General features: G+C 34.5%; 1 protein-coding gene across 1 annotated transcript in view; it reads left to right on the top strand.

Annotated features, from left to right (window-relative positions):
• Positions 1-22,471, top strand: part of ADAMTS20 (ADAM metallopeptidase with thrombospondin type 1 motif 20) — a 169,808-nt gene that overhangs the window by 100,730 nt on the left and 46,607 nt on the right. Inside the window, exon 29 of the mRNA XM_035002841.1 lies at positions 18,056-18,223. Coding sequence (XP_034858732.1) covers positions 18,056-18,223 — 168 coding nt within the window. The remainder of the gene's footprint in view (positions 1-18,055; positions 18,224-22,471) is intronic.

Raw genomic sequence — 22,471 nt, forward strand, 5'->3', positions numbered from 1 at the left:
TTTGGTCAAGAGGTGAGATGGCATTTGGAGATGGAAGGAAAAGATATACAAGCGAAAATCCTATCAAGAGCTTTATTGTCAAGAGAATAAAGTTGAGAAAAGTCATGATGGAAGCTTCTAAGATCAATTAAGTTTGGACAATGAGTCAGAAAGTTAATCTGGAGTACTAGCATTACAAACTGCAGTTTGATGGTGCATAAACTGGTTTTACATTAGTCTTACATAAGGGAATGTAATCTTGATTTTACCAAGAGAAATGTAAACTTTAATTTACCAGAAGAATTTGGAGAGAGATCATTATTCTTAAGCCTGCTGCAATATACATATTAAGTTTATCCTAGATCTTGTGGTTAGGAGTAAGCATTGTGGCATGCCTAGGTTTGAGTTCATGGAAGGAACTTTGGCAAATCAATATTTCTAAGATTTTGTTTTCTTGGAATAAAAACAATGACTACCTAAAGAGAACATTTTTTTTGGGTTAAATGGAACAGTAGGTAAGGTGGTTAGCATTACTGCCTATTACATAGAGGCTCGATGTATTTTGCTTATTATCACTTATCCAATAATTCTCTTTCTTCAAGGAGCTGAAAAACCACATAGAATATTAGGCTGATAACACACTGAACAATCTGAAACAAGATCTACTGAAGAAAGTTATACTCTAGTATAAGAGAAATCAATTTGGACTGGAGTTTTTTTTAAGTAAACTTTTCTGGAAATATTATATCCAGCAAAATTTCAAATCAAAGTTACAGTTCAGTGAATTTTCTAAAGTGAACACGCTTGTGTAGTCAGCACCCAAACCAAGAATATTAGCACCCTAGAAATTCCCCCATGTACCCCATTGTAGTCACGATCCCCCCACAAGAGTAACCCCTCCTATTCAGCTATCAAATATCATAGATACGTTTGCCTGCCTTTGAACTTTATATACATAGAACTTAGATAATTTGAGAGTCAAAATATTACATCTGTGAAATTCATGTAATTATAGTTTGTCATTGCAATCTAGTAGGAATATACAATTGTATGACTTATAAATAAGCAAATATGATTTATATGATTATTCTCCAGTTGACAAGCATTTAGGATTATTTTAACTTTGAGACTTACAAATAATGCTGTTAAGAACATGTCTCACGTTTGTTTTTTGGCGAGCATATGTATGCAGATCTTTTGGATATGTAGACAGGAGTTGAATCTTAGTGTATGCATAGGTTGGGTTTAGTAAATATCCATTTTCTGAGGGTGGTTGAATGAATTCCAATTGTTTCACATCCTTGTCAACACTTGATATTATCAGACTTTAAAATTTTTAATCTCCCTGAGTTTCTATTAAACTTATTCAGTAGATATTTACATAGCAGTTACTGTGTGTTAGTGATATTTACAAAGCACTTGGTATGGGGGAGAACAATAGGAATGGATCAGGAGATAAGAGGTATTAGGTATTACATATCGCAGCTAGTAGAGACTAAAAAATACATTTTTGTTGTTTATAGCAGCTTTATTTACAATTGCCAAAAATTGGAAGCATCAAAATGTCCTTTAGTGATGAATGGATAAATTGTGGTACATCCAGGCAATGGACTTTTATTCAGCACTAAAAAGAAGTGAGTTATCAGACTACAGAAGATATGGAGGAAACTTACATGCATATTACATGTGAGGCAATAGCCCAAGAGCCGATAACCTTCCCTTGAATATTCCACCAAGCCTCTTTGTACTTCCGCTCTAGTAGCTGGACATGCCTAGCATCCTGCCAGCTCTGACCTGTTAATAATACCATGGTTAGTTATTTTTTCTGATCCTTTTTTGACTTCTTCCTCATCTCCTCCCACAGTTGTGTAAGGACTAATTCATATAATACAACTCATTTCATAATATTCATAGTGGTTTTCCTTTCCAGTTTGAAACCTTACAGATACAACATAATTTTAAAACTATGTAGAAAAGGAAAGATATAATTAATAAAAATTAGGGGTTGCAGTAGTCCCTGAAAAAGAAGGAAAGGGTGCTATTGTGAAGGACATGGAAGGTTTTGGACATAATATCTCTGTCTTGACTTGGAAGGTAGATATTTTGTTTCATTTTTGTTTTATTGTTTTTATTTTATTTTTTTTTTAAAGATTTTATTAGAGAAGGCATGAGAGAGAGAACACCAGCAGGGGGGAGGGGTAGAGGGAGAGAGAAACAGACTTCCCGCTGAGCGGGGAGCCCAATGTGGGACTTGATCCCAGGACACTGGGATCGTGACATGAGCCGAAGGCAGATGCTTAACCTACTGAGCCACCCAGGTGCCCTGTTTTATTGTTTTTAAAGCATACATTTTATATATCTTACATTTGCTGTTCAATACACTGACAGATGGATTGCTATTGCTTACTATCTGGAAAAGATTTTAATGACTGAATATGAAAGAACCAAGTATAAGTAAAAGCAATGAAAAAACTAATATTGAAGCAAGTTGAAATGATTATTTTAGGACAAATAATTGATTTTAATTGGCTCTTAATATGAAGATTTGAAATATAAACGCATAATATTAATAATTAGTAATTATGTAAACTAAATATGAAACAAAAAGGCCTTTGAGAATTATAAATTAAAAACATTTTATCAGATAAAAATCTTTGAGTCACATGTAAGAATTTTACAGAAGGCTAAAAACGTTGGCCATATATAAATGCCTTTTTTTTTAGCTATAAATGTTTTTATTTTTCCTTTCCAAATTTTTATTTAAATTCCAGTTAATATACAATGTAATATTAGTTTCAGGTGTAGAATTTAGTGATTCATCACTTATAACACCCAGTATTCATCACAAGAAGTAGAGATGATTGTCATAATTTATTTTTGAGACAAATGTTCGTTTTAATGGGATCTTATTTAGTAGCAAATACTATAAATTAGTTCCAAAATATAAACAATTGAACTATTGTATCAAGCAGTCAGATTTCTGTGGAACATAACTTTGGTGCAGTCATTAAAATTGTCAGAAGAATGGGGAGCCTGGGTGGCTCAGTCGTTAAGCCTCTGTCTTCAGCTCAGGTCATGATCCCAGGGTCTTGGGATTGAGTCCAGCATCAGGCTCCCTGCTTGGCAGAAAGTCTGCTTCTCCCTGTCTCACTCCCCCTGCTTGTGTTCCCTTTCTCTCTGTCTCTCTCTCTGTCAAATAAATAAATAAAATCTTCAAAAAAAAAAATCGTCAGAAGAAGGCTTGCCCACAGCAGAATCATTTCTGTTACTAGCTTGTAATATTTTCCAAGGTATAAACATATATTTATGGAACTTTTTTCCATTATAGATTTTATCTATCATAAACCCAAATATAATATTTGATAGGTAGAACCAGAAACTATTTTCTATGTTTAATATTCTGTTTGGGATATCATTAAATATAGTGTAAGAATTAAAATGCGAATTATGCTCTCTAAATGGTAATGTGCTATATTTTTAGGAGAATGAAAGAATAAAAGTCAATTTGTACTGCCACATTAATAAAAAATGACTCCCTATTCTGCCACCAGAGAGAGTCCCCATTCTTCCCTCTAAGGGAAACTTCTTTAGTGTTGATTCCTGGGCTTTTGGAGGACTTTCACATCTAGTAGTATGGAAGTTAATCAGGCATGGCTCCTTCCTCACTCCTGAGCATTTCTTCAGTATTAGGGACCAGGCTCAAAAACAGTAGCTCATATGGGCTACTGTCTCCATGCCAGCATTTCTTTGCTGAAATTGGCAAGATCTCAATTTTAGATGAAACCAGGAGGATGCCCTTATCTATGTTGATCCACAGGACACCCCATAGTATCAGAACAACAACAAAAATTTTGAAGAAAGAGCTCTATTACATGAAGCTTTCCTTTCTGTGTTATTTTTGTACAACAAAATTCAACTCTATCGCATTCATATAAAACAGATTGCATATTTAAAAGATCTTTGTATATATTTTCTCATGTTTTTTTTTTCTACATGGCATATACTTGTTCAGTAAACATAGATGTGGTTTCTGTTCTTAAGTTTAGAATTCTCATAATTCTTCAACATCTTAAGTGTGTGAGTATATTTTGGTAGAAAGTCTAGCTGCTTTTGCTGCCACACAATTTATACATGAAAATAATCTAATATCCAATTTTGTTATGTTAAGATATTCCCTTTATTTAGATATGGTAGAGTAAGTCACTTAAGATTATGGTTTATATTGAGAGCTTTGGATATTTTTTTGCATTTTATGAAATTCAATATTGTCTTCAAATTTGTCATTCGAGCTGTGAGAATATTTTATAGTTTGTAAGTCAAAACATAGAGAAAACTTACGAGTAAATATCACATACATATGGAAATGGTTTTTTATATATTTTTTAATGCTTAGGAAAACTCTACAGAACTTTTTAAAAGAGAAATTAGTTGGGTGCCTGGGTGGCTCAGTTGTTTAAGCGACTGCCTTCGGTTCAGGTCATGATCCTGGAGTCCCGGGATCGAGTCCCGCATCGGGCTCCCCGCTCAACGCGGAGTCTGCTTCTCCCTCTGACTCTCCCCCGTCTCATGCTCTCTATCACTATCTCTCTCAATAAATAAATAAAAATCTTTAAAAAGAGAATTAGTTGGAAAAATTTTAGCTTGTGGTTAAGATAATAAAAAGCAGATTCTTTCTGGAAGCCTATTTTCTCAGAAACTAAGTTTTTAAAGTCTGGTAATAACTTCAGGATTTCATTCAGGTAACTGATGTCATAAGAAAAGAGGTTTAAAACTGTGAGATTTATTTGATAATTCTTAAGAACTAAGGAATGACCTATTCTCCTTCTACCAAAGATGCCCCCATAATCCAGGTATGCAGAAATTTGCAGTTTCTTGGGGTGCATGCGTGGCTCAGTTGAGCATCTGACTCTTGATTTCGACTCAGGTCATGACCTCAGTGTTGTGAGATTGAGCCCCACATCAGGCTCCATGCTGAGAATGGAACCTGCTTAAGATTCTCTCTCTCTCTCTCTCCCTCCCTCTGTCCTTCTCCCCACCCCCAAGCTTGCTTGCTCTTTAAAAAAAAAAATTACATTTTCTCATTTGAGCAAACAATAGAATTTTTTAAAGTCAGCCCATTAAATACATATCTAAAGAGTTAAATTGTGATTCTTAAAATACTTGAAAAACACTGTGGTGTTTCTTTCTTTCTTTCTTTCTTTCTTTCTTTCTTTTTTTTTTTTTTTTGGTATCCCATCTTTAAAATTGGGAGAGAATTTCAATTTTCATATTCTACACAAAGCATAAATTCAATTTTCTCAGCTGAAGTATACACAGTTTCCATGTCTAGCGAATCTTTCTAAAATTGGAGACCATACCACAACACAATATAGCCTACTTCTTTTCAGGAAAACTATATGATTGTTCTTCATTTTGAGCTGAAACCGTTATGTATGAAAGATTCACCTGCAATTCTCATTCTGCACACTGAAGAATGTATTAAATTCCTCCTCACAGGACAAATATTTGAAGACAGCTGTTCTTCTGTGTTTCTGGTTAAATATATCTATTTTAACTCTTTAACCATCCCCAAATCCTTTGTTGTTACTCTTAAAATGTGACATTTAGCATCTCATTTATTAGCAAAATGGTATAGCTATAAAGAATATTGCAATCCTTGGTGTGAATGCTGCACCCAATATATACAATATTGTATCAAATTTGTTTTTAGTAGTCACCCAGTTTTTCTTATACTGATCTTACATCAGTATAAACCTATATGTGATACTGTCATTAATCATTTTATTTATTCTTAGCAGTAGATAATATTTTTAAGCCAGGGTGTAGAAGTTTGATTTCTATTCTATTTCTTTTCATTCTAGCCTCAATTCATTTACTTTTTAATTCTCATGCCTGACTTTTTTCTGTTAGTTTCAAGTTTTTATTTAAAATCTCATATGTGACTTTTAAATAAGTTCTCTCAACTTCATGTCACAAGTAAATCAGGAAGCATACTCTGTCTTCATAAAATAGCTAATAACATCCTCCATGACAGGGTGGGCCTAGGGCTCTAGAACATACCTCTAGAGACAACTCTCCAGTTTGACCTTAATCTTCATTAATGAAACAAATATCATTGATTATAATTTTTTTTAAAGTATTCATTTATTTGAGAGAGAGAGAATGAGAGACAGAGAGCATGAGAGGGAGGAGGGTCAGAGGGAGAAGCAGACTCCCTGCCGAGCAGGGAGCCCGATGTGGGACTCGATCCTGGGACTCCAGGATCATGACCTGAGCCGAAGGCAGTTGCTTAACCAACTGAGCCACCCAGGCACCCTCACTGATTATAATTTTTGAATAGTCTTATTGATGTGACACATGTACATAGTTAAGAGATGGTACTAAAATGTTGATAAAGAAAAAGCTATCTCCTGTTGCAGTCTTTCCTACCCCAGAAATAATCTTTAAATCCTTCTGTTTTCTGGTATTTGCTTCCGTATTTCAAATTAATAGGCTTTTTCTGCTGTTTCTTGTTGTGTCAAAAAACATTACCTATTGGTTTCATTTAATAGAGGTTGAGATTTTAATTCTCTTATATGGCCACTAATCCTATCTTCCAAATAAATTTCAGTTAATAGTGCTCTTTATGCCAGTGTGTATACTGTTGAGCTCTGTTCCTTTCTTACACAACTCTTTAATTTTCCTGGAGTTAATAATACCTTTGTTTAAAAAATTGCTTAGTTTTTAAATGTCCAACCACTAGTGTTTCTTTCAAGTGCCTGAACAGGTATGTAAAATCTCCATGAACATTTTTTCTTAAATACCCAGATATTTCTTCTTTCCTAGATGCCTTGCAGACACCCACCTCCAAGATAAAATCTTCCTTCTCTGATCTGGCCTGGATGAACTTAACCTTGTTGTCCCATTCTCTCAAAAAGTGAAAGTCATTTTACTCATCTTCAATTTTGATGACATTTTCTTGCATCAGATATTTCTTTTTAAAATTTCCTCTCTCAAACACTTTTACACATCTTCCTAAAAAAAGAAAAACAGGAGATAACATTTTTCCATATTGGAAACCTGAAAAGGTCTTTAATCAATCCTTGTATTTGATTAATAATTTGAATGGTTATAGAATTCTAGTTTGAGAATAATTTCCCTCAATTTTTTTCAATAATTTTTATTGAAGTATAATTAGCATACAGTGTTATATTAGTTTCCGGTGTGCAATATAATTCAATAATTCCATACATTACTCAGTGCTCATAACAATAAGTGTACTCTTTTTTTTTTTTTTTTGACAGAGAGAGAACATAAGCAGGGGGAGTGGGAGAGGGAGAAGCAGGCCTCCTGCCGAGCAGGGAGCCCGATGCGGGGCTCGATCCCAGGACCCGGGGATCATGACCTGAGCCGAAGGCAGATGCTTAACGACTGAGCCACCCAGGGGCCCCAACAATAAGTGTACTCTTAATTCTTTTTATCTATTTCACTCATCTCCCCACCCACTGCCCCTCTGGCAACCACCAAGTCTCTGTATTTGAGTGTTTTTTTGTCTGCTTTTTCTTTGTTCATAAATTCCACATATGAGTGAAATCATATGGTATTTGTCTTTCTGTCTGACTTATTGCACTTAGCATTACATCCATGTTGCTGCAAATGCAAGATCTCATTCATTTTTATAGCTAAGTAAGATTCCATTGTATATAAACACAACATCTTTATCCATTCATCTATGGATAGACACTTGGGTTACTTCCATATCTTGGCAATTGTAAATAATGCAATAAACATAGGGGTGCATACATCTAATTAGTGTGCTATACTTCTCTGTGACTTATTTATTTTGTAATTGGAAGTTCATACCTCTTAACCCCCTTTGTCTCTTTCACCCATCTCCCACTCACTTCCCCTCTGGCGATCACCATTTTGGTCTGTATATTTAAAAGTCTGGTGTGGGTTTTTTTTTTCTTTGCCTTTTTCTCTTTGTTTTGTTTCTTAAATTCTACATGAGTGAAATAAAAAAATTTCCCTTAGAATTTTTTAGACATTATCTTCCAGCATTCTGACCTATTTATTGAGAAATCTGGTGATTCTGAATTCTGATCTATGTACCATTATCTCTCTCCCTATGCTGCTGAAGCTTTTGGTATCTTCATCCCTGTCATTCTAATATTTCATGATGAGGCAACTTTGTTTAAAATTCAGTTTGCTAGTCATTTTTTAGGCCCTTTCATTAAGGAGACTTGTGTTCAGAAATTTTTTTTTTTATAATTTCTATGCAATGTTTTTCTTTATTGAACTCATTCTAGTTGGATATTAGGATTCTTGGATTGATCCTTTAATTCTCATTATATTCTCCTATCTTTGTCATTTGGTTTTACTCAGTGGGAAACTGTCAATATCTAACCATCTCCTGAGTTATTTTGGTTATATTTTTAATTACCAGGAGGTTTTTCTTGCATTCTGATTATTTTGGGGTCATAGTAACCTATTCTTATTTCATCATACAATATTTGCTCTCTTACATTAATTATAGTTTTTGGAGGGGTGATTCTTGATTATCTCTTTAATCTGCATAAGGTGATGGTGAGAATGGTTTTCTGCTTTTCCTACCAAAGATTTTCTTCAAAAGTTGATGATTTTCTGCAGCTCATTATTATTTAAAAATAAGGCACTAGAGAATTGATTGGAAACTCTGCATTTGTGTAGAGTTTAGTAACTGATTTTCCCTATAAGTCAATACTTGAAGGTCTGTTCTTTTGGAGACCCAGTTTCTCAGAGAAGGACCCTCTAATACCCTGTCTGCAAGCAAGAATAATATGGGCAGAGAGACTAAGTAAGGGTCAAGAGTTCGATGTGTGGAATTCCACTATTTTTCCTTCAGCATTCCCAATGCAAAAGCTCCCCCATGCACACATTTAATTTCTGCAGAGAAGAAGCCCCTGATCTGGCTAATGAGGAGTGGAAGAGTTGCAGCACCCCTCCTTGCATTCATTGCTGAGCCTCTTGTCTCTGCAGGTACAAGTTTGTCTTCCTTCATATTGGTCTTCTTCATTCCTTTTATCCTCTTTAGATCTTCCATAGTTACTGAAATCTATTTGGTTCACTCTGACTTTGTGGGATGAAAAAAACTGATGAAGGGGAGATGAATACATATGGTCACTCCACCAATTTTACCTGAAACTGGTTAATTTCTTTAACCAGATGTCTATTTGCATTCCCTTCCAGTTTCTCTTCCTTATGCCCACTGTGACTATAATTTAACGTGTATCTGATGTGTTTTTCAGTATCTAGGTAAGCAGAGTTCTTTTCAGGGAAAGCAAGATAGACTCTTACTGGAATTCCATTGGGGTGATTACCATTGAATGAAATCTGAATGTATGAGCCTTGAACAATCCCTGTGTTCCATTCAAGTGTTTCATAGAGAAATCCATATCATTGATTGTATTTTCACCACTTTATATCTCCTCAGGATTAGGAAAGGAAGAAAAAGAAAAGGGAATGGAAGATTAATATTCATTTAGAGAATTGTGTCAAGCACTGTTTTAGGTTATTCATATGTTATCCTTTAATCTCACAACTACCCTGAGGTAGGTGTTATTATTGCCATGCTCTGATGAGATAACTGAAGATCAGCAAGGTTAAGCATCTAGCCCAAGATTGCTCAACTACTGACAATGGAGATTCAAATGTACGTGTCCAATTCCAAATCCCATGCCCTTTTATTCTGTCCTCTGCTTCCAATAGTAAAAGCCATGAAACCCCACCTGAAACTTGATACAAAGAATTCATTTTTAATCTAAGATAATTTTGAAATTAGCTTAAATTCATTGAAATTAATCCCTAAAATATTCTTGCATCTCAACTATTATTACATATGATAAATAGACATAAATATGTTCAATGGATATTGTTCTTTTAATTTCAACTCTGACTTTGTCATATCAAAGCATTCATAGATCTCATTTTTTACTTCTCATCTGAGAATTCTCTGTGCATATTCCTTTTCAGACCTTTATAACCCTACTTGAAAGCAAACTTCTTGGCTTTATTTCTGTTAACTCCCACAGCTAGCACAAAAACATTTGTAGAAACTTGAAATGGTAAATCCTGCTAGTCTGCTGGCGCTTGATTTTAAGCATTTTGTAAATATTACCATAGTAATGCCTTAAAAGTCAATATCTTTTTAAAGGTATGTTTTAGTTACTTTTCTGATCTTTATCTTTTTATGGTCTACCCACACTGAATAGTTTTCTACTTTGTTCCACCCAGGGAGGCAGATTCTCATGATTCTGGATGTAGGCTCCCAGAGGACAAGAGTGGGGTTTTCATCACAGAGTGTACCGTATGGTCTTACAAAATAATGTCCCAGTGGTTGTGATTTGTATAAAGACATTAAGAAAAAGTAAACTTACAATAATGGCCCCAATAGAATTATTGAAATTAGTCAAGATTTATATTATTCTCATATTGACAATAACATTTTTTTTTTTGTTACCATATGATTGCAAAGATTTATGTTACTCAATGAGTCAATAAAAACTCTGTTTAGGAACTCTTTAGATGAGTTCCACTTGCTAAACAGATTTTATAGAATAGTCTGAAGTGTTCATTACCCCTTTTTAGTACATACAAACTATACTATTAGAAAGCTAAAACAATAAATTATAAGACTTAAACTAATGATAGTTCTTCCTATTTCTTTTGCTACAGATAGTGTTTACATTTTGAATTAGAATTACTATTTCATACAGCAAAATAAACTTTGGCCATGTTTGTAGTGATTGTTCATCAAATCTTATTACTGAAGAAAACTAATCCAATAATTGAGTATTTTAGTTATCTTTCACTGAGGTGATTTTTCATTCTGATTTTCTAATATTTTATGTGTAGAAAATAATATATGATAAGTGAAAATTTCTGTAGCTTACTAGCATTAATTATTGCAACTTCAGGTTTTAAATTTGAAAGTGAAAATAATCACAGAAATTTTCCAAAGCCATAATTTAGAAAATATGAACAATTATCTTATAATAAATTATCTTTAAATAGTACTTCCAATTGAATTAGCCAAATTAATTACACATGAGATAATCATATTAGCTTAGAACTGTAAATTCATTGTGTACATTAATTATATACATATGTACAATATACATATATATTTAGAAATAACATTTTAGCACATGAAATAGAAATTAAAATGTTATAATTAGCACAATGATGTGAATGTAAAGAAAGTTTTCTGGATATGTTTGTTAATAATATATTTCTATGTCCTTTAAGTTGGAACTCAAAACATTTTTGCAAATGAATCTGACTTTAAAAAATGTTAAACATCTGGGGGCGCCTGAGTGGCTCAGTCGTTAAGCGTCTGCCTTCGGCTCAGGTCATGATCCCAGAGTCCTGGGATCGAGTCCCACATCGGGCTCCCTGCTCTGCGGGAAGCCGGCTCTCCCTCTCCCACTTCCACTGCTTGTGTTCCTGCTCTCGCTCTCTGTCTCTGTCAAATAAATAAATAAAATCTTTAAAAAAAAATGTTAAACATCTGAAGTGCAAATTTTAAATTAGAGGCAATGCAATAGAATATGAACTATTTCGGTAGTGATTATTTTTAGGACCAAATGCTATCTTGGTTTGTTTATTAAAGCTGCATAGTCAAGAATGTCTGTAACAGGTTAAAAAGAATTTTCAAACTCCATTTAACTTTAAAACTCTAAGTATAATCTTTCAGGAAATACTATGAATAGGGTCTCTGTTGATAGATTTAGTATCTTACTTTTTAGTGCACATATGCATTGAATTAAAGGAACAGTAGCAGTACTATTTTGCAGAGTTGACATCCTACTCTTAATATCCATATTTTGTCATTTTTTTGTTTAAACACAGGAATACCCTATTCTAGTATATTCTGGCTATTTATTCTAACTATGTTAATGTTTTACTTCTTTAATAACTGAGGAGAGCTCAATTTAAAATAGTGTTCAACCAATGTGGGGAACGCCCCTAATTACTGACTAATTGTATAAAATTCATACCCAAGATTTTACTGTAATTGGGTTCTTCTCTTAGATAAGTAGGTGTTACTAGCTTGCTGAAGATTTCAAAAACCATGCTGTTCCTGGGGTTCAGATGCAGCCTCTTTATTTTATTTAGAGAATGTTACAGGCTTCTTAAAAGTAAAAAAAAAAAATAGATAAAACATACATGCATGAATGCATACACACAAGTGTTTTATTTCACAAAATATCTAATTTATGGCCTGTCTTGATCTGAAACTATCATTTCCTTATTATATCATTTCATAGATAAATCTTGTTTTGTAGTAGTGTTATAAAGACATTTAACATATAATCACCAAAACATTAAAAAAGTTCTCTTGCAAAATAGCTATGGTCAAAATTTTCCATTAGATTATTTAACTTTACTACAGAAGCATAACATAGTTCAGTTTTGGAAAAGATCAAAATAAAGATAAAAAATACATGTCCCTATATTGAGAAATTCATTGATTGTTTTGGAATTGCCACTTAAGGCTAAGGAAAACACAACTAATTCTCTCAAATTATTTCAAGGACACTTCAATACCTGATTATATTTTAGCTGTAATTGTGTTTAAATCAAAACCGCTCCATTTTCTATATTATAATTTGATGCTTCTTCAGTTGCACGTGATAGAAATGATTTCTGGTTTGTAATAAAGCATATTTGAATTTAGATTTGTAATGTATAATGATTGCATTTCTGTGTGTTTAGCTCATCTAAAACAAAAAGATTGTGTGAACAATTTTGCCACCTGGTAGTAGGTTTTTCTTGTTTGTCTGAGGAAATTAGCAAATACCTGCCATACAATGAGCAATTGGATAGATGTGACACCCAGCCATATGGTTGTGAGTTCTTACATTTTCAGCAGATAACTAACAGATGATGTTATATCTAGAAATAAAGAAAAACTCACTTCATCTAAGTTTTTCCAGTTTTATTGGATATAATTGACATACATAACTGTAATTTAAGGTGTACAGCATAATGGTTTGACTTACATTATGAAATGATCATTGATATGTTTGATTAGCATCTATCATCTCATATAGATACGATAAAAAAAAGCAAAGAAAAATTCCTTGTGATCTCTTAGATGTTACTCTCAACAATTTCCTATATATATTATGGCAGTGTTAACTGTAATCATCATGCTATACATTACATCCCTAGTACTTATGAAGTGTGTACCTTTGATCGCCTTTCTCCTAATCACCTCTCACCTCCCCCCACCTCTGGTAACCACAAATCTGATCTCTGAGTCATTTTTTTTTTCAAGACTCCACATATAAGTGTGGTCATATGGTATTTATCATTCTCTGATTTATTTCACTTAGCATAATGTCCCCGAGGGTCCATCTATGTTGTTGCAAATAACAGGATTTTCTCCAGTTTTATGGCAGAATAATATTCCATAGTACATATGTACACCACAGCTTCTTTATCCATTTATCCATTGATGGACCTAGGTTGTTTCCATGTTTTGGCTTTTGTTAATAACGCTGCTATGAATGTAGGGGTACAGATATCTTTTCAAGTTTATGTTTTCATTTCCTTTGGATAAATTCTCAGAAGAAATGACTGGATCATAGGGTAGTTCTATTTTTAATTTTTTGATGATCCTTTGTACTATTTTCCATAGTGGTTGTAACAGTTTACAATCTCACCAGCAGTACACAAGGGTTCCCTTTCTCCCCATCATCACCAGCATTAATTATCTCATTTTTTTGATGATGGTAATACTAAGAGGTGTAAGGTGATATCTCATTGTGGTTTTGATTTGCATTTCCCTGATGATGAGTGATGTTGAGTACCTTCTTATGCACCCAATGGTGATGTTTTCCATTTCCTAGAATGGGAGCTAAATAAACTTCATTGTTCTATTTTGTTTAACAATTTAAGTGTTTAGAATCAACATCTTTCACAAACTGTCAATTCACTCTTCTGTAATATTCTTAACAAACAAAATTATAATCCACACCTCAAATATCAAAAATAATCTTATTCTGGAATTATGTACAACTTTAAAAACAAAAATAGACTTGTTCCAGAGTCAATCATATTAGAATGTTTAATTCCAAAATTCCATCTTGGAATTGAAAGTGCCATCCAACCTGCACAATTCTGGAGATTCTATTGCATTTTTAGGGCTTGCAAATTCTACATTTGTTTCAAATGTTTTCTTTTCCTTACAGACACATCTGTCTTTACCTAATTTACAGGAATAGTTCAGGTTACTTGTATTTAATGTTGCTACTTTTTTTTTTTTTAACATTTTCCTTTCTCTTTTTTTTAAGATTTTATTTATTTATTTGAGAGAGAGAGAGTGAGAGAGGGAACACAAGCAGGGGGAGTGTGAGAGGGAGAAGCAGCCTTCCCGCTGAGCAAGGAGCCCAATTCAGGCTCAATCCCAGGACCCTGGGATCATGACCTGAGCCCAAGGCAGACACTTAACGACTAAGCCACCCAGGCGCCCCATAATGTTGCTACTGCTGAAGTAGATTGTATCCTATAGCTACCATTCCATGGTACTCATGAAAATATATCTCAGAATTTAAGACTGTGTCAACTAAGGACAATAGGGGTGATTTTTAAGAGCTCTTTTGACAAGAATGCTGGAAAATATACAGTGTTAATAAAATCTCAAGGGAGTAGGATGGTATCAGGAATATAAAATAGAGAAAAAAAAATTGCTGGGGTGCCAGAGAAAAGAATTGTCATGTTTGAATATCCCATCAAGTGAACTCTTTTGTGGTATCTTTACAACTCAGAATGTATTCTGGTTTGAGAAAAAGAGGGTAGCATTTCTCTAGTTATTTACTTTATGACTACCTCATTCCAACTAAAACATTATTCTTTGTATAACATGTTCTCTTTCACTTAAATACTCACATGGAATTCATCAGACATGATAAAATTATGTATTTAATCCTCTTCAAAACTTGAGGAAATAAAGCTCTACTTTAAAATTGTGACCAAGCATAATTTATTTTGCAATTCTTTGATTTTGTACTTTTTGTCTATCTTTCCTGGGAAACTTTGTGTTTATAAACCAATAAATATATTTCAAGGAATTTAAAATGTTTTAATAAATTACTTTAGAGTTTAACAAAAACAAATAAGAATTGCTTACACAAGGATCAACATCAATTAATCAGCCAATATTTATTGTACCTGCCATTTTGTGGGTGATGTGGGTAATCTGTAAAAGGTCCTTGACCTCCAGAAGTCTGGGTAGATAAAGTATGTGACAAAAGTAGAAAATGATCAAGTGCTAAAAAACAGAGTGAGACTCAGAATTCAGAGAAGTGAAAGATTGATATGTATTTACCCTAGACATGGGACTGACTTAGAGCTTTAAGGATAAGTCACATTTAGAAAGCACCAGGGGAAGTGATTAGTTGAGGTAAAGGGAAGTAACATGAATTGGGCACTCTTGTTGAGTGAATATAATATGCCTAAGTAGAGCAACTCTACATGTTGAAAAGTAACAGACTATAAGGTCAGAAAGGTATGTTGACTGAAATTTAGTGGATCAAGAAAACAAAGAAAAATATGTTTTGATTTACTATTAAAGATAATAGCCATTGTCAGTTTTTGAGCAAAAAAATGTTTAAAATTATGTTTAATAATAGTCTTGGTTAAAGATTAGAATAATGAAGAAGAGAAAGATGATCTTGAGTGAGAGTAGGAGACACTATTCAGTCTTGTGAAGAATAGTCTTTGATAGTGTACTACAATGTGTGAGTTTACATTCCATTCTTAGATATTGCTGATCGAGGAAATATATTGCTCAATTCTAAAGGAGAATCTTCAGTATTCCCTCTTATATTACATAGTTTTGTAAATGAATTGATCATTCTTACCAGAAATATCAATAATGTACTGCATACTTACTGTGTGATTCTTGGATTCTTGGCACTGTTAGAACTCTGAGAATTTTACAAAACCAGACATGTGGGCAATGTCCAGCTAAGGATATTAAACAAATATATGACCATCCATCTTTTCCATCAGCAAGCCTAACTCTTCAAAACTGAGTTTAAATACCACCTTCTCCTCGAGTACTTATCAAACATCCCAGAAAAGAATGGCTACTTTTCAGAATTCCTTAAATCCATAATTTTTATTGTATTATTTTAATGTGTTTTCTCCTGGTCTTTATTGAGTTTAATATTATCTAAGATCTATTTTGGTATTATTCATTTAATCGATGATATGTGTCATTTAGATTCTAAGCACTTTAAGAATAAATCAAGGGTAAAAGCAAGAGATGTTTAATGAATCTGTGTCTGCAACTCTTGGTATATGGTAGAAACTCAATAATATTCACAGAATGAATAAGATACTAAATATTTTTACATCTTCCATAGAACAACTGTGTTGATCTTAAATATTCACAGTAATGCTTACTTTTTAAAAGAGGCTAACAGGAAGAGTAATGAACGTTCTTCTGTTCTAAAGATCCCAAAGATTAGAAAAAATAATATATACCTAAGGAGAAAAACATTTTTTCCATCTGTGAACATGTACATATACTTCTTGATGATATATGCTTGATACTCAATAATATGTGATGTTTTTGGTGTAAATCGTACCATACTCTTTGAAAAATAGACAGTGAAGACAAAACAAGGAAAAACTGAGAAGAACCCAAGTCAGGAAGAGTAGAGCATATAAGTAGATCCAAAAGAGAAAGTCAACAGGAAGAATGCAAGCTTAATACAGGTTATGAAGATCCCTTAGAGATTTTCACAGAATTAAGTATGTTCTAAGTGACATGTAAGGCTGTGTTAAAGAGAACAGTTTGGATATGGTAATAAGTCTTAATAATCAAGGCACTGTATTAAATTAATTGCCTACACAAATGAGATATAGTATTGCAGATAATATAAAAAGATAAATTATACCCTCAATATTTTTTATCTAAAATATTTTAAGCATCTAATATCTGTATTAGATAGTCTAACAGTCTTTGAACTGATAGATAAAATGTATAATATATTATCTAGTGCTCTTTGAACTCAGTATATGTTTCTAAATGAAACCATATGTGAACAGCTGTCTCAGAGGTATGAGAGGAGTTGTCTGGAATCCATGTCTTTGCTTAACTTTTCCCTGGTACATATATCATGCTGAAAATTGCCAACATTCTGAGACTATATAAAGGACAATAGTAGAAGAGGAAGCTAATATTTACTGAGGATCCACCACATGTAACAGGATTAGATTAGACCTTTCGTATTCTTAATCTCATCTGCATAATAAGCTGTAATACTGGTGGTTATTATCTCCATTTTATAAATGAGGAAATGGAGTCTTGGACAGGTGATGAAATGTGTCTGGAGTCGTGCAAGTAGTAACAGGCAAACCTGGTATTCAATACCAGAGCCCAAGCTCTTCCCACTACATTGTCCTGGCCTCATTCTTTAAATGGCAACTGGCTGAAAAATGAAGTCAAATTATTATTTCACTTACATCTTTACAGAGATTTTAGTTATTTTTTTAACTGAATATATTGGAAGGTTAATGGTACAGAGAGATATTTTCTGAGATTGATGCAAAAAACAAAGTTGAACTGAATTTCAGCACTTAAAAAAATGACTTTTCTCCTTTCTCCCTCCCTGCATTGAGAAATCATTGCATTTTTTTTTTTTTAACATCCAAAGTATACTTTGCAGTGTGGGAAATATGGGGTTAAAAATAGAATAGGTGGTGACCATACAAAATTAAAATTAAACCATCATGTGTGATAACAGGAGTTAGCTTCAGATAGTCTTTACCCTTAAAAGATCTAAAACATTTACATACCAGAAGAATGCTTGGTATACTGTAGACAATCAGTACTTTTTATGGAATTAATGAATACCTTATGGTATCAATATCCATTGATGGTCCAGGGCAGATGGACAGATTATAAATTCTTTCTAATTAAAAATATCAAAGTATATCTTAATGAAAACATCAAAGCAATGATGTTTTGATTCTTCATTTTATACATTTTGAAGATAAATTAGTCAAGATAAAATTAAATGTATTCATGTTTATTTTCTAGTGCTCAGCTTCTTGTGGTAAAGGTTTAAAGTACCGTGAGGTGCTTTGCATTGACCAATTCCAAGGGAAATTAGAAGAAAAACATTGCAGTCATCTACAGAAACCTCGAACTCACAAAGCTTGTAGATCTGTCAGATGCCCTTCATGGAAAGCCAATAGATGGAAGGAGGTATGCGATGTATTTTATAATTATAAATGTATTTTTGCATTTAAAAAGAAAATCTCAAGTCTATTTTGATAACCTTGAAGTTTTTACTCCACTAAAATGTGTTTTATTCTGTTATACATTTATTTGCACTATGCTCTGAATTAATGTACAGTGTTAACACTTTTGCTAAGTCTATAGTTAAATAACAAATTAGTCAGTTGATTTTTTTGTGACTGTAAACTTTACAAGAAATTCTGTTACTGAATACCAGGGGTGGGGGGCTACTGATAATCATATTATTATTCCAGGTAGTCTACTCCAGGAAACAAACTGAGGATTACAGGAGGGAGGGGATGAGGGGATGGGGTAACCAGGTGATGGGTATTAAGGATGGCACGTGTTAGGATGAGCACTGGGTGTTCTATGCAACTAATAAATCACTGAACACTACGACACCAAAAAAAAAAAAAAAAAAAAAAGAGAGAGAGAGAGAAAAAAAAAAGGAAAGTATAGATGATGATATATTTAATGACTGCCTTGTTTCCACACCAAAGTCTTGGATTTGAGCTAAGCTTACATTTTGGAGAAAGGACTGGTATGTTCTAAACAGGATGATGATTGGAGTTGTTTAAGAGTTAGGGACATATCAGAACCAGGGAGCCTGGGCTAGCCTAAGGCTAGAGTGGACACACTTGGAAAGACTTAGCCAAAATGAAGCTGATATATACATGAGATCCAGACTGAGAACTCGGTTAATAAAAGAAGGGTGATTGATAGCTGCCCTGGCATACTCAGGGAAGTAAGCCCAAAATCTAAATTGGGGGTGGCATGCATTTGATCGTGGTTGTCAAACAAAGACCAGCTTGGGAAGTAGCGAAGAGGTAAAAGCCATGAATGAAGTTGGAAATTTGCACTAGAATAATTTCTGGGGGCCTGATCTCAATGGGGATAGGCCTTCAGCATAGCTGTCTGGCTGCTCTCAGCAGGACCTCAGGGGGCTTCGCCATTTCTTAAGGTGATAGTCCTGAGAAGGGAAGAAAAACCTCTCTTCTGCTGATGCAGCTTCCTTGCTCCTGTGTGGTGTTGGAATGATGTCTATTAAAGATAAGGGTTCAGAGAGGAGCTAGAAGAAGTGGGGTTCCTCTGGGTTCCTAAGTCATCGCAGTTTACTCTGTGAGGTTAGGGCCTCGGTGCAGGGCACTAGCTTTTGCGGGGTGCTGTGTCAGCGCATCATTTTTACTGAATAAAAAGCTCCCAAATTGAGCAGGTTTCTTTGTAGAAGAGATTGCTTCTGTCAAGTGCTCACAGGCTGAGAATAATGCTTAATACTTGACTGAGAACTGGGAGCAAACATGTTTATTTCTCATCCCACACACAAAAAACACCCATATATCTTAAGCATTTGCTTCGACATTGAATTTTGGTAAAGTAATAAAATTATTTTTCATGCTTTAGCAAAGGCTATGATTTAAAAGATTTCCCATTAATCTATTTTATTTTATAAATGCCACTACTACCTACTAAGCTGTTTAAGAAAGGAACACTAGATCGTTCTCTTTCTCCCTTGACCTTGCAGTCAGTCACTCAACAGGTTCTTCCAATTCTCCTTCAAAGTAACTCTTGAATCTCCTTGTGAACACTCCAGTCTATTTCATCACCTGTTCCCAAGTGTGCAATGGCCTCCCTATATGTATTTTTGCCATTATTTACTTGCATATAGTGTGAGCTCTAGAATAACTCAAATTCCTTGTATTTCTTCCTGTCTTCTGTGATTGGCCATTGTCTTTACATGGTCAGTCTACAACCTAACCCATGCCTACTTCTTCAGCATTGTCTCAGGCCACTGAATCTCAGGGACAAAGGATAACTTGTTCACTAAGCACTTAACTTAGTATCTAGTTGAATACTTCTTATCTTGAATATTGTGATTTAGTTGCAAAAAACACTTTCCAACTCTTAATTTATGTATTTGTCGTATTGCGGGTTTTTGCTTAAGGTCGGGGTTTGCCTTATTTTATCTGGACCAGGATGTGCCAGAATTATGGCAAAGTGGCTTTCTCCCAAAGGGTGAAACACTGTAAAGTCACTGAACCCAGCATGTGGCAGGGGCTTCCTAATTCTGACATCAGCCAGGAACTACAGGGAGGGGGACGGGGGGGAGGGGAATGGGTGTAGAAGTGGGAGAGGCTTTTTGCTTCTTGGCCACCAGCATGCCTGTTGACTCCCCAGAATTCCCTTGCAGCCCTGCAGCTGCTCCAGCTGCTGTGGTCGGTATTCACGAGACGCTTTCTGACCCTTGACCTCCAGCCCCTCAACAGCGAATCAATCATCGGTGCTAACAAATTGGCCTTGGCTTACTTACCACCAAGTATGAAATTATATAAGACTCACTTACATGAACATGTTTAAGCGGTTTCTAAGATACAGATATGAATATTCAAAGATTATTAAAAAAAAACACAGATGCTTTGGTACAGAGTCTGCTTTCTTCTCTTTGAATTGGTTTTCCTTGTCATAGAAATTAGCTTCATACACCCACACAGTCCTCAAATCTCTGCCAGAAACAATGACCATTTGTGAAGTCATTGGCTTTTAATTTATTCTATAAAAAGTACCCACATGAAGTTAACAATTGCAGGCTGTCCCTGCACTACATATAATAATATATTCAACAGAAGTGTAATTTCAGAGGTAGTTACGAGATAATCACTGGTTGCTACTTTGTTCCGACTGTATAAATTGTAGCATTGCTTTAGTAGAATCACTCACTATAAAACAATTTCATTTTATTACTATTTTACATTCTACCTCAAAAGGGAATACTCATTTAGCAAATTGTGACTACAGAGGTGCTCAAATGAGTTTTGAAGTAACACTCTTCTTTTGGTATTTGATACCATTTTTCAATGAAAGGATTTAGTAATGCAGTTTAGTGACTGGTGCTAAACAGAAACAAACATTGGTATAGAGGGCCATTTGTCCTCTGCTTCCAGATGTACACCTTCAGAGGTAAAGTAAATACTAGAATCATTTAAAAGAAAAAAATAACTCCCTCCACTTTCTGAAACCAGAAAGGTTTTTTTGTTTTGTTTTGTTTTTAAACTTAATTTTACCTATTTGGGAATACTAGCTTCGTTTGCATATTCAAGTTTTTAAGGCTAGCATGGTGCTAGAGTCCTCATTGTCTCATGCTCCATCTACTTAGTTCTACCATCCAAATGTAGTTTTCATACTCAGGGGGAAAAGAAAAGTCCAAAATTCTTGCCTCCCCTTGATCATGACAAATCTGCTGGACAACTTAGAAAGATGACCTAAAGAATCTCACTCAACCCTGCTGAATCTAGAGTCCCCTGATACCAACCACTTGCCTGATTCCCCTTCTCTGAGACCCATCATTTTCTTTCTACTAGTTTAAGATCAGAGCTGGAACCAAAGGTGATAGAAGTTCCAAAATCTCACCAATCTATTAGCTAGTGCCCCCTTCTCCCAAAGCCCCTGAAAAAAGAAAAATTTTGAAACTATATTCTAAATGTTAACATTTTAAGTGATTTTATATTTCTATAATTCCGTATTTTCTATATTTCCAAAAGACATAAACCTGTATTTATTTTCAGAAATTTCTGATGTATACACATATATCTCTTATAACCTAAAAAGATAGTAAATCTTAATTGAGTCCCCATAGCCACTGGGCAAGAACCCAGAACCTCTTCTCTCTTCCCAAGCGATGTTCCTACCATCAAAGATAGGCTGGAGCCCTAGGATGGGGAAGATGTCCTTTTCGGCTCTGGGGCTGAGCAAACTATGCTTCTCACTCTCTTCTGGCTGGTGCAGCCACTCTGTTCTTACCTTTCTGTGCTGCCTGTTCTCTCTCTCCCTTTCTTCTCTTTCCTGATACTTAAGATGGCCTTTCTTTGAGTGGGCTGAGATGACTCACTCTCTGGTTTAAGGCATGTATCTAGAAATTTTCAAGGCAGAAATAACTTTATCTCTGCAATAAAAGTGAAGAAATGGGAATAGGAAGGGAGCAACAAGGGACAGTCACTTCCTGACATTGCTTGGAGAGGAGAAAACAACAGCTTAAAGAGGCTACGTAGCTTGTACAGGTCACAGACCAAAAGTGTGTGTGTGTGTGTGTGTGTGTGTGTGTGTGTGTGTGGTGGGGAAGCACTTGAACACAGGTCTATTTGAGCTTTCCTTACTATAGTTGCTGTCATAATCATTTCACTATTATCATTATACATCAGCTCATCCTTATATTTCCTGAGC

This window comes from Mirounga leonina, unplaced genomic scaffold, assembly GCF_011800145.1.
Source record: "Mirounga leonina isolate KUSES-001 unplaced genomic scaffold, KU_Mleo_1.0 Mir_126, whole genome shotgun sequence".
Classification (NCBI taxonomy): Eukaryota; Metazoa; Chordata; class Mammalia; order Carnivora; family Phocidae; genus Mirounga; species Mirounga leonina.